The sequence below is a fragment of the Perissodus microlepis genome, chromosome 9 (genome assembly GCF_051167445.1).
Source record: "Perissodus microlepis isolate ML-2025 ecotype Zambia chromosome 9, ASM5116744v1, whole genome shotgun sequence".
In the NCBI taxonomy this organism is placed as follows: Eukaryota; Metazoa; Chordata; class Actinopteri; order Cichliformes; family Cichlidae; genus Perissodus; species Perissodus microlepis.
The window spans coordinates 19553172-19564594 of NC_140469.1; the positions used below are offsets into that span (position 1 = coordinate 19553172).

At 41.1% G+C, this 11423-nt stretch overlaps 1 protein-coding gene across 3 annotated transcripts in view; it reads right to left on the minus strand.

Annotated features, from left to right (window-relative positions):
• The window catches only part of esyt2b (extended synaptotagmin-like protein 2b), a 40137-nt gene extending 29132 nt beyond the window's left edge, over nucleotides 1–11005 (minus strand). For 2 of the 3 annotated variants that reach the window (XM_084939487.1, XM_084939485.1), the window contains exons 1-5: nucleotides 10250–11004; nucleotides 1816–1857; nucleotides 1169–1303; nucleotides 861–937; nucleotides 403–475 (exon numbers count right to left, since the gene is read on the minus strand). In XM_084939487.1, the coding sequence (XP_084795613.1) occupies nucleotides 403–475; nucleotides 861–937; nucleotides 1169–1303; nucleotides 1816–1857; nucleotides 10250–10651 (729 nt within the window). In that variant the 5' untranslated portion in view covers nucleotides 10652–11004. Of the gene's footprint in view, nucleotides 1–402; nucleotides 476–860; nucleotides 938–1168; nucleotides 1304–1815; nucleotides 1858–10249 lie in introns of all 3 variants that reach the window. The other variant, XM_084939484.1, reaches the window with a different exon arrangement.
• Nucleotides 11006–11423: the final 418 nt, after the last annotated feature.

Consider the following 11423-nt stretch of genomic DNA (forward strand, 5'->3'; position numbering starts at 1 on the left):
CAATGGCTCGAAATGTAATTTAAGTTCAGCAATATGAGAAAGAAAGATGGTCTCTCTTGGTTAAATTTGATGTGTGAACCCTTACAACTGCTTTTCATATGAGCTGTTTAGCTGCATTATATGATTATTCTGTTGTTAAGTATGTAAATAATACAAAACTTCAACTTCATCAGTACAAAGACATCCCCACACACCTGAATCTAGACGTTTACCAGTGTGTGTTTATGAGTCTAGTGAAACTGTACACTTAGACCTGACAAAATCACCTCTTACTTGAGTTAACAGCCTTTTTGTGCATTGCTTCCTGCTGTGTTTCTGTTTCCAGTGTGCAGTCCTTTTTTCTTACCAAGGGAAAGTACCTCTATGAGGATATGAAACAAACAAAAAAAGGGATTTCCTCACCTGGATGCTCTTGATGCCAGCTTTGCAGTAGTAGCGTTTGATGTCTACTTCGATCTCAGTGTTGCCAACAAAGCTGGGTGATAAAAAGCAAAAGTATGTCTCGTAAAAATCCTCTATCAGGGTTCCATCACTTTGATTCAGGCCTTTGAAGTTCAAATCCTTTCCAGGAAATGTGGATTTAATACTGTTTGCTGTGTATGCTATTCCTACACTGGATTCTCGTGTGCACAAAGCAGAAGATATTAACTTGCACAGACCTAAGTGGAAAGAGGCTATTTACATACTGACCTCTGCATGAAAGCAATGTGAGTTTCTTTAGCTGCATTGAAAACAGATACTCCAGTTGTTCTCGTGTTGTATTTTTAACAAAAGAGCCAAGCAAGTAGTGTCTATAACTATAATGGCAGGAGAGAACGCTAGACGATAAACATTTTTAGACAGTGATCTGGTTGGCTCACCTGATCTGCAGGTCCATAATGATCTGTCGCTTATCCACGTTTTCCGTGTAAACCTTGACCCCGTTGATCCTCAGCGGCTGCAACATAACATAAGGAAGCATTACGGCCACTCCGTCACCCCTCCCAACCCCCACGTAGTTAGCACAAGGTCGACCCCTCTGCAGACCCCCGCACGGAAACTATTTATGCAACGAGAGCATATGTCAGCGACATGCATGCACGTTCATGTTCTAGCCACGGCGCACCCTCATCAGCTGACCCACGGCACCTGCTGCTAGCAGCTTGTTTTGTCACATCGAGATGCTCACTTTGTCTCCCATGTCGAACTTGGTGAAGGAGAAGGTGCTGAGGTGGGCGTTGGACTCCTTCACCGCCGGCTCGATCACGTCGTGGAACAGTTTTTCCACAAACTGGCAGATGTAGGGCCACATCTGTTTCACAGTCTAAGGGGATACAGAAAGAGAGAAATCAAAGAGTTTTGGAACAAATCAAAGAAAAATATTCATTATATGATTATTCTAAAAGGATATAAAAATGTATTTGCTCCAGGACTTTAAACATTGAGGGGTACATCCTTTACAGTAAAATATTCAAAGTGTAGTTCTATTTAAGTCTAGTTCTATTTGTCAAACCCATACACATCAAGCAAAAAGACTAACACATGAATGTTTTAAATCTCCAGCTAGCTCAGTTTAATGTATACTCAGGAGTGACTCCAAATTTACATCCTGGTTGCTATCATGGGATTCGCAAGGGTTAATGCATTTCACAGCGTTGCAGGAACGGGCCTGCATGTTAAGTCAGATGTGCTGCAGTGTGGCAACAGTCAGCGTGAAGAGGAGAGTTAGCAGATGGCAACAGACATCCCATTTCCCACAGTTTTTACAAGGCATGAAAAACGAGGAGGGCTTTACTCAAGCAGGCAAATTCAAGAGGCAGCTGCTCGATTCGTTACCTTGTTCAGCCACTCCACCCGCTCTACATCTGGAAAGTGGACCTGCAATGGAGAAAACAGAACAGATCATCTTCTGGTTGGTTTCAGAAAGCCTTTTAAAGAAAAGGTGGAACATGCTGTTGGGGTTGGCTAAAGCAGGGTTGGCTAAAACTGTCATCCATCCATCCAACTTTTAACCATGTATGCAGTTTCAGGGTTGCTGTGGACATGGAGCCAAACCCAGCAATCACAGGGCGAGAGGAACCTTCTTGCTTTGAGACGAAAGCGCATCCAAGTGCATAAAATGACCATAATCATAACTAACATGATGACTGCCCAAAGGCCTAATGACTGGCAGCTGAAGCTGTTTCCAGTTGTTGTCTGTTGATGTGTTTTTACAGTTTTTGAGTTTTTTTTCTTTTTCCTATATTTAGTTTTTGGATTTAGGAAGTAAAAACCACGCTCAGTGTGTGATCTGTCATTTCTAAACCTATCTCATGTTAAAGCTGACAGTCTTCAACCCGTGTGCATTATATAACGGCAGCACGTAATTAAAACTAATCAGCCAAACACTTTCGATTACGATTTGTTAACATTTTTGTGAACCCAAGTAGATGTCAGACTTCCTGACGTTGCCATCTTTAGAGCCATGCTGCTATTTCAGCACAGCTAAATTTACCAGTGTAAAAGATTATGGTCTAGATACTTATTTATTATTCATGTTTGCACCGAAGCTAAGAGTAAAGAGCACGCATCTCCTCCAGTACAAGCTGTTCAAAATATTTGTATCTAGTGGCAATTTAGTGGCTGTGGCTAATGTCATATTTAATTTTAAGACCTTTTAGGCTGTAATATCACATCAAATGAGAAGCAATAGCTTCACTATCAGAAATTTAAAATGTTGTTTTTGTGTTTTCAGGCAGTTTAATTTTGAAAAAATGTTTATAACCTCACTACTAAAAGTTTCCAAAGGAGGAGGAGGAGGATGGAGTAACGTGTTCCTATTCTGATGCATGAGATTTACTATGGTTCGATTGTTGCTTTGCAGTCACTGCTGTAGGTGAAGAAAAAAGATGAAAATGCTCTTCAAAGATCAATTGTTTTGCAATCCATGTTTTCTTCTCTACCTAAAGAATGTTTCCATCATATGCCCTTCCCTTTATCATCATGCAGCCATGCTACATTTCTAAACAGACATTTCTAACTAATCTTACACTCACGGATACGCAGCTGAGGATTGAAATAAATCAGACATGACTGATAGTATTTCCATCCTTCTCTAGTCAAACCTTTTACATAATTTGTGGTCTGAGTCTGCTCTGCAGTTTAACTAATCTTACTGAATGACAAACGTAAATCACTGACTTAACAGGAGCTAAAGCAGAAACAAAGTCAATACGATGCATAATGGTGTTCAGCACTGCAGACACCAGCATAATAGAAAACAGATAAACCACGTCCTCTTCATCATTTTAATTTAAGGTGTTTATACCCTAACTTCAACAGAAGCCCTAATCAAGGCTCTTGTGGTGATACATACTGATGGCCACTTCATTAGGTTTACCTTTGAAACTGTTTCTTAATGAAAATATCCAATCTAATCCAATCACATTGCAGCGATTTAATGCATTTAGGCATCCAGACATGGTCAAGGGGACCAGCTGTCTGGGTAAAAATGCCTTGTTGATGTCACAGCTCAGAGGAGAATGGCCAGACTGCTTAGAGCTGATGGGAAGGGGCCGCTTGTTACAACCAGCGTATGCAGATGAGCATCTCTGAATGCACATAATACCGAACCTTGGAAGCAGCATAGGTGGAACGGCAGATTGACATTATGGATGTGCAGCAGCAGCTCAGTCGGTTTTCAAAGAGGGGTCAGTCAGGCATTCATGAATATTTCCCTACTTCCTGTTTTCCTGGTGCTTCATTAAACTGCGGTTTGTGCCTCGCCGCTGTCTCTCTATATTTTGCTGTGTTTCGAGTTTTGTGCTTCTTAACATTTATAGTATCGATTGTGTTTCTTATTGCCTTTTATGTTTCAAAATCCCATCTAGGAAAGTACACTACAAACTAGCTCAAGGTATAAATGCTGTGATTCGTGGCATGGTTCATATTACATATTTGCACTATAAAGATGTAAAAAATAAAATAAAGATGAAGTGAGGCAACTGGCTGGACCTATGGTGAGACATGATATGTGATGAGACAGCACCATTTCTCATGGATTCAGCAAAAGTGCTTATCCGGCGTTTATGTCAGAGTGTGAGAAAAGCAGTGACATGAGCAGGGCGACAGAGAAGAAAATGTCACAGCTAACATAAAAGATTCCAGAAATAATATAATCCTGTGGAGGAGATGCTGGAAAAAACCTCATTAATACCCCTGACACAGTGACCTCATTCACAAATGTAGGTGAGGTAATGATGAGTCAGTTCTCAGCAAATGTTTCCTTTTAAGCGCTGAGCAAGAATCAGGAAAACATCTTAATTATTTCGTGTTATGCCAAAGAGTCGCTGAGCTTTGCCTCTTAAAGACATAATTAACAATTTGCCTGGGTTTTGAATGAAAGATGGTTATTCTCACTGTCTTCAGACTGCTTATCGTGGCTCGCTGAGTCAGAGAGGTGCTCACGTCCTGAAGGAAAACACGTCCTGCAGCTAATAACACAGGAAAATATTAAAGTCTAAACACAATGTCAGCAGCAGAAGCAGCAGAAATGGGGTTTAATTCAGCTGATATGGTATCAGGATTTCAGCCAAGTAATGCCGTCCTCTGGCAGAAGGTGCATGTTAACCCTTTAAAGCCGATCCGATCAGCTGTTCGTAACACTTCCTACCTCCATCAGCGAACTATCGCATGTCCGTCATGACCTGCCTGAAACCGGAAGTGACGTCATTTTGCGGAAATGTAGGGTTTTTTTTACCTTCAGGGCCTTATGAGCCTATACTGGTGTTTTTAAAAGTTATGTTTGACTTTATGACTTTCTGTATCATTTCTGAGATGCTTAGAACTCAAATTGCACTACTGGAAATAGTTTATTTTGATGCATATGCTGTTTTTTTTTGCAAATTTGCATCATAATATTTATTTTCGTTTTTCCTGAAGTATATAAAAATTGGTGTATTTCAAAAATAAAACTATAAAGACACTCAAAATAAATTTCCTGTGATAGAAAACTATTTTGTGCAACTTTTTTGTATTTGCAGTTTTGAGGGATAAACTTCTTAAATTTCTCTAACTAGAAATATATGTTAAAAAAAAACAAAAACGATTTTAAATTTTTTTGTAGTTTATTGCACTTTTTTGCAATTTATGTAATTACTATGCACTTAATGCATACATATTATTAAAATTTGAGCTATAATGGTTGTATTGATGTATAGCAACTTGAAATGCTCCCAAAAATGGCACTACAGCAGGTAAAAATATAATATAAGCTCTGGCGAACTTGGTTCTATGGTAGGTGTTAAAGGGTTAAGGTCTCATATAATGCAGACAATCTGAGCCCTCTGAATGACACCTCCACAGCTAAGGTCCATCTCAGTTTGTACAGCACATATTGCTCTTTCACTGCTGCTATGTAAGATCAGAGAAAACAAACTGTACAAATAAACTGTGACCACAGGGTTCAAGGAAAACACGACTATATCTACTGCAGCTGTAGTACAGTTCTGTGCCTGTAATATTCACTGCCCAACTTCAACAATGCAATAAATATGTTTGCCGTTTTTAATTTACAGCTTATACTCCCTTCATATAAACTGTACGGGTGATAACTTTTCTTTAATAACTCCCTCATTTGTTGAAAACGCACACTAATTATTTCAACTTGTGGGTCTTAATATAGTTTAAATACGCTCTACTACTAAACAACATCATGAAAAACACATGATATACTGGAATTGTTATAAAAACCCTCAATTTTAAAAGGATAATTAGATTTAAAAAGGCATAAGCAATGCATTCAAGGTCAGTGATGTAAACCGGTGGCAGTTCAGAGCTACGTTACTTTTTCTAACAAGCTAAAGTATTCTAAGCATGAAATAAATGCCACAGCGTGCTGCTTTTGTTTTTTTCCACTGCAACGGAAACAAAGCAGGCGATAATAGTCTTCACGGTATTCCTGCTGACAAAAAGAGGTGCAGAACATGCTTGTGGAAATCAACAACTTTCAAAATCCTGAGCTCTGTGTTCTTTGCACTCCTGATGCATTAAGTCCATTTAAAAGAACAAACCAAAGCACAGTGTCACCCATTTTCTCCCATAAGTAGCCTGATAGCAAGTCAAAACTGCTTTGAGAAATCCAGCTGGGCAGCAAGCCATCTTCTCTGATAGTGATGTTCGATTCGTGAACGAATCGTTCAATACTCGAGAATCACTTTACTGACTCGTGAATCATGATTCACAAGCCCAACTGACTCACTGACTCATCCCTGTTGCTGTTAGCAAACTAATTCCATTAGTAGAAATATATCTAGCTTATAATTAAAATTGTGGGGAAAAAAAACAACAGCCAGTTTCGTAACAAAAGCATTTCTGCTCTGAACTGGAAGAAAAAACCCTGAGTAGAAGCTCACATCAAGAAAATAGCTCCTCGGTTCAGAGTAGCATCGCGCTGCTAACATGCTAACAACACATTTGAGCTACTCACCCCCTCCCTTCCTGTGCTGAATCGTAAGCATAAGCGAATCACTCAGGACTCGCTCACCCCCTCCCTCCTGTGCTGAATCAAAGAGCGAACGAATCACTCAGGACTCACTAACCCCCTCCCTCCTGTGCTGAATCAAAGAGCAAACGAATCACTCAGGACTCACTAACCCCCTCCCTCCTGTGCTGAATCATAGAGCGAGCGAACGAATCACTCGCTCACCCCCTCCCTCCTGTGCTGAATCATTGAGCGAGTGAACGAATCACTCACTCACCCCCTCCCTCCTGTGCTGAATCATAGAGCGAGCGAACGAATCACTCGCTCACCCCCTCCCTCCTGTGCTGAATCATTGAGCGAGTGAACGAATCACTCACTCACCCCCTCCCTCCTGTGCTGAATCATAGAGCGAGCGAACGAATCACTCACTCACCCCCTCCCTCCTGACTCACAGCTTCTTCTTCTTCTTGGTTGGCAAACAATGTTAAGGCGCATTACCGCCCCCTGGCTCATAGCGCAGTGGACATTTAGATGAGAAAATATATATTTGACACACTTAAGGAAAATACTAATAAAATACAAATAAACAAAATAAATGTTTATTAAGCAATTTTGATAGGAAATTGCTTAATTTTAGAAATGTTTTTGCTCTTCTTTTTTCTCTATAAAATAGTTGTTGTTTTTTTATTTTTTTGAATCATTCATCTTAGCAGTGGGATTTACATGAAAAGGGAAACAAATTAAGTTTGAGTGAAAATGTAAAATTTTTGCACTCTCTGGTCAACTGACTCAGTGAATCAAATGACTCAAAAAACCCGATTCACTTTGGTGAGTGACTCATTAACACTCGATTCAGTAAAAAGAATCAAATTTACCATCACTATTCTCTGACACTGAACCAAGGTGACTATCTGCCAGTTCAATCAGCTCAGCAGTGCACACGTGTTCGGTGTTTTCCAATTAAATCTGATTCCGTGGCTCAGACAGATAGAGACGCGTCGCATGTCAGCAGGTGCGCGCAAGCTAGGAATAATGGCCATTGTTTACAACAATGAGAATGAAACTACCTTGGAGAAAAAAGCAAGGACTATATAATGGCAGTTGATGCTAATCTCTATAAAGAAGTAGAAGAAGACAGGGCGATCTATCTGCTGACCTCTAACAGCTGACGCTCTTGCTTTTTTATCTTCATCTTGATATAAAGTTTTGATTCATGTCTGGTATGCAGTGTTGCCAACTCCTCAGTAAGGAAAATCGCTATTGGCTGTCCTAAAAGTCGCTAGAAGTCGCTAAATGACGTCATCGCCTAATTTGCATAATTGGTCATGCTAATATAATTGTAACCTACGTTGTTGGAGAGAGAAATAACATCGTGGAAGACACATAAAGTGAGTAAAAATTGCATTTAGAACTACAAATTAAATTTCTTTTAGCAATTATTGTTTTTTTTAATGTCACAATTCCAACCCTGCTCCTTTATCCAGGCTTGGACCGGCAAAAGTAACCCGAAAATGGCACTCTGGTGGAGTTGTGTGTGTGTGTGTGTGTGTGTGTATATATAAGTAGTTTTAAACCTTGTGATCCACAAAACAGCATAACAGTAAAAGAAGAACTGACTGCGTTACAGTCAGTGCAGGAGCAGCGGCTTCGCTCATGCGCGATTCATTTGCAGTTTGGACGCATAGGTGTGAACGTCTCCTGCCCTGATAGCAGCGGGGAGAGGACTATCCTCCACCTGTGAGCGCTTTGGCACGGCTGAGGTGCCCACGGCAGCACCGCTGCTTGTTGAGAATAAGAGCAATACGCGTTTTCATGTCATAAATAAGTCTCCAATAATGCCAGAAAAAGTCGCCACATTTGTCGCTAGTCGCTTTTTAGAAAAAAAAGTCGCTAAGGGGGTCTGAAAACTCGCTAAATATAGCGACAAAGTCGCTAAGTTGGCAACACTGCTGGTATGTTTTCCTCATTATGCTCTGTTACATCAACGCAATGACATCACCACCCTGAATGGCGGTCTACGTGTGAAAAGATTTTTTCATTATTCCTAAAAACTAAGACAGAGCATTCAATATTGTTTATATCAGCTATTAATGACTAATGCCAATAATAATGAGCTCTACATGAAGGCTAAAATATTCAGCTCCAGGTGCCATAACGGTCCATCTTTTATGTACAGTCCTTGGGCCTCACCAAATATGAATGCATTTACCTTTCATTTTATAACCATTTTCTTCATCTAGCAAAATGCTTTTTAAACAAGAAGAGCCATTTTCACCTGAATGCTCAAGGTTTTTCATTCGAAGTCTTGGTTCAGTCTGTGCCGCTCAGACTGTAAAATCTAGCCAAGAGCTATGTGCAAAACTGTTGTGACGCTTCCACGGACACTTTTAGTGTCAGTAGCTGCCACACCAGCTGACTACTGAGTCACCCTGGACAAATACAGGTCAGGACATAAACTAAACTGGATAAACTGGAACTGGCAGAAGTGCATTTTAGCAATTGTTTTGGGGTGTGGATGCACAAAAAACCCAACAGTGTGAAAGAAATGTCATCTTTATATGTGTAGTGGGGAGAAATCTGCAACAGCCAAGATTTAAGAGCTATAACTGGAAACAGTGAAATGTGCTCAGCTTGTCAGGCTGGAGGTTGTCAATCATTGTGAAGCCCCAGAAGATCCATGTTGATTTCCCATGAGGACACAATCCTGCTGCTGGTATGACCACAGTTTCATAAAGAACAGACTTAAAACAGGGGGGTGCTGAAGCCAATTAATAATTTCTCTTTCCTTTAAGTGGGATGCTTTCCCTCGATCCCATCTAATTCCTCCACCCCCCCTTTAATGGCATCAGTGCATCCTCAGCCGTGTGTCAGCAGAATAGGCTTTTAACTTTTAGCGAGGCTGTGCCGCAAACCTCCTCTGAGTCGGATACAGAAAGTCTCCGTTTTGAAGACCTACAGGTTATTCAGTCATTTAATTTAAAGTTTATTTGAGTTTCATTTTTTTGCTGAGAGAATACGGCTCAAATTCACTCAAAACTGATTACATGAATTGTCTGGACCACCCAGACTCTCTGGGGTCCTAAAGGAGGGTTCAGTAAAGCAAATTTCTCTTCCCCTTTCGAGTTTTACGGAAGATACAAAGTTTACTCACAGATATGATCTTTTACAGTCACATTATTTCTCTCAAGTGACCCCAACCTTTAGTGTTGAGACTAGTCGTGAGAAAATCCATGTGTGAAAAAAATTAGCCCTCTTCCAAAGCCTGGAATTAACCTGTGAATTTTTTTTTCTAAATATAAATTATAACTGTGGAATTATCCACTTTTCATTGGAATTTAGACTGATTAAGTGGGACCCAAAGTATAGCTTCTTACTGGTTTATAAACTGGTTTGCCAAATTAAACCCTAAATTGTTAAACCCAAGGATGGGCAGCGACCTCTGCTCTGTCTTAACATTTTGCCAAGATAACGTGCTGCAGAAATAGACTGACTTACTACAAGTGACATAGCCAGTCTGAATCCCAAAATAACAGAGACCCCGTGGGCATGTTTCCTTCCCAGCGTGGTGTCTCGTTTACCATTGTACCCTGCTGTATTTAGACTGGGGCTCTGGTCTAATGTCACTGCTGCGGAGACAGCTGCCCCATCACAGCTTTACAGCTCAACTCTGCTCTGCTGATCCTGTCAGCTGATTGTGTTTTCTTGGAAGCTCAAAAATATTGTTCACAACAATACTACACGCCCTATTCATAGAAGTGGCTCAGTTGGGATAAACAGCTCCGTCCTGCTCTGATTTAAATTGTGCCTTACCCATGGTGGTAAATCAGAGGTGGTGAGAGCACATTTGGCACTTTGCTCCTCTTGCTCAAAGAAAGCTATTGCTCGGCTCAGTCGGCTTTGCTTTCCTCCTGTGTTCCTCCTCCACCAGAAAAAGATCACAAGTCCAATAAGCAGCCAGCTGAAACTGAACTCAAAATAACCAAGTGCGTAAATGGGGAAAATGAGCACAAATGTCTTAGCAAAGTGGACCCAGGTCTGGGTCAGCTCGCTGGTGGATGACGCCGGGGTATCGTCGGGTATGGTCGTCTCTGAGGGATGGGGAAAGTTGGGTTGAGGTGGCCTCGGCGCAGTGTGCCCGTTCTCTTTGGGTAAAGCTGGGCTAGCGTTTTGTGAATGGCTTCCTCGTACATCTGTCATGCTGTCTCTTGACATGTCTCTGTGGCCTCCCCAGGAGAGTGTCCTTAAAATATCAAAATGCGGAGTGTCACAGCTCCCATGTGCCAGTGGACCAAAGCAGTCTTCATACGGGGATCCTGCTCTCACGTTGGTTCACCTGCACACCAGCCCATCGCCCCGGGAGGAACCGCTGTCGTTCACCGTCTTAGTTTCCACTCTGAAGAGCAGCTCGCGAAGACATTCCGCTGATTAAATCGGTCTGCTTGAGATAGTCCAGTTCACAGCTCTACTTACTCTGCCCACACACAGGGTGGGTATGACCATTTCCAAAAACGCACAGGCATCCAGTTGTGTGAGATCCCAGCGGCGTCTCTAGCGCTATGTATAAAGCTAAGACATCGCCATCTGGTGTTTACTAGAGGCAACTACATTGTTATCACCTAGAAAGCGTCAAAGTCCAGTGAAACAGATATTCTTAAAAGTAAATGTTTAAATAGCATCCTTCATTGGCTGTATTTGAAAAAGAAATATTGCATTTAATAGTGCCTCGCTAGCTTGTTAGTACAGTATTACCCTTAAACCCGAAATGATGAGCACTGATAAATCGCTACTCAGTCTTTATTGATAGAACTATGAACTCACATACAACTAGACATAACAGGGCGAAACAACTAACGGTTATAATCGTTTAAAGCCCAAAACTTAAGATATTTCGCTAAAACAAAAATGTATGGACAGTATCTTCAGCCGCTGCTATGGCAACTGGCTGTTGATTTCAGCGATTTCTCTGCTGCGGATTGATACGGCT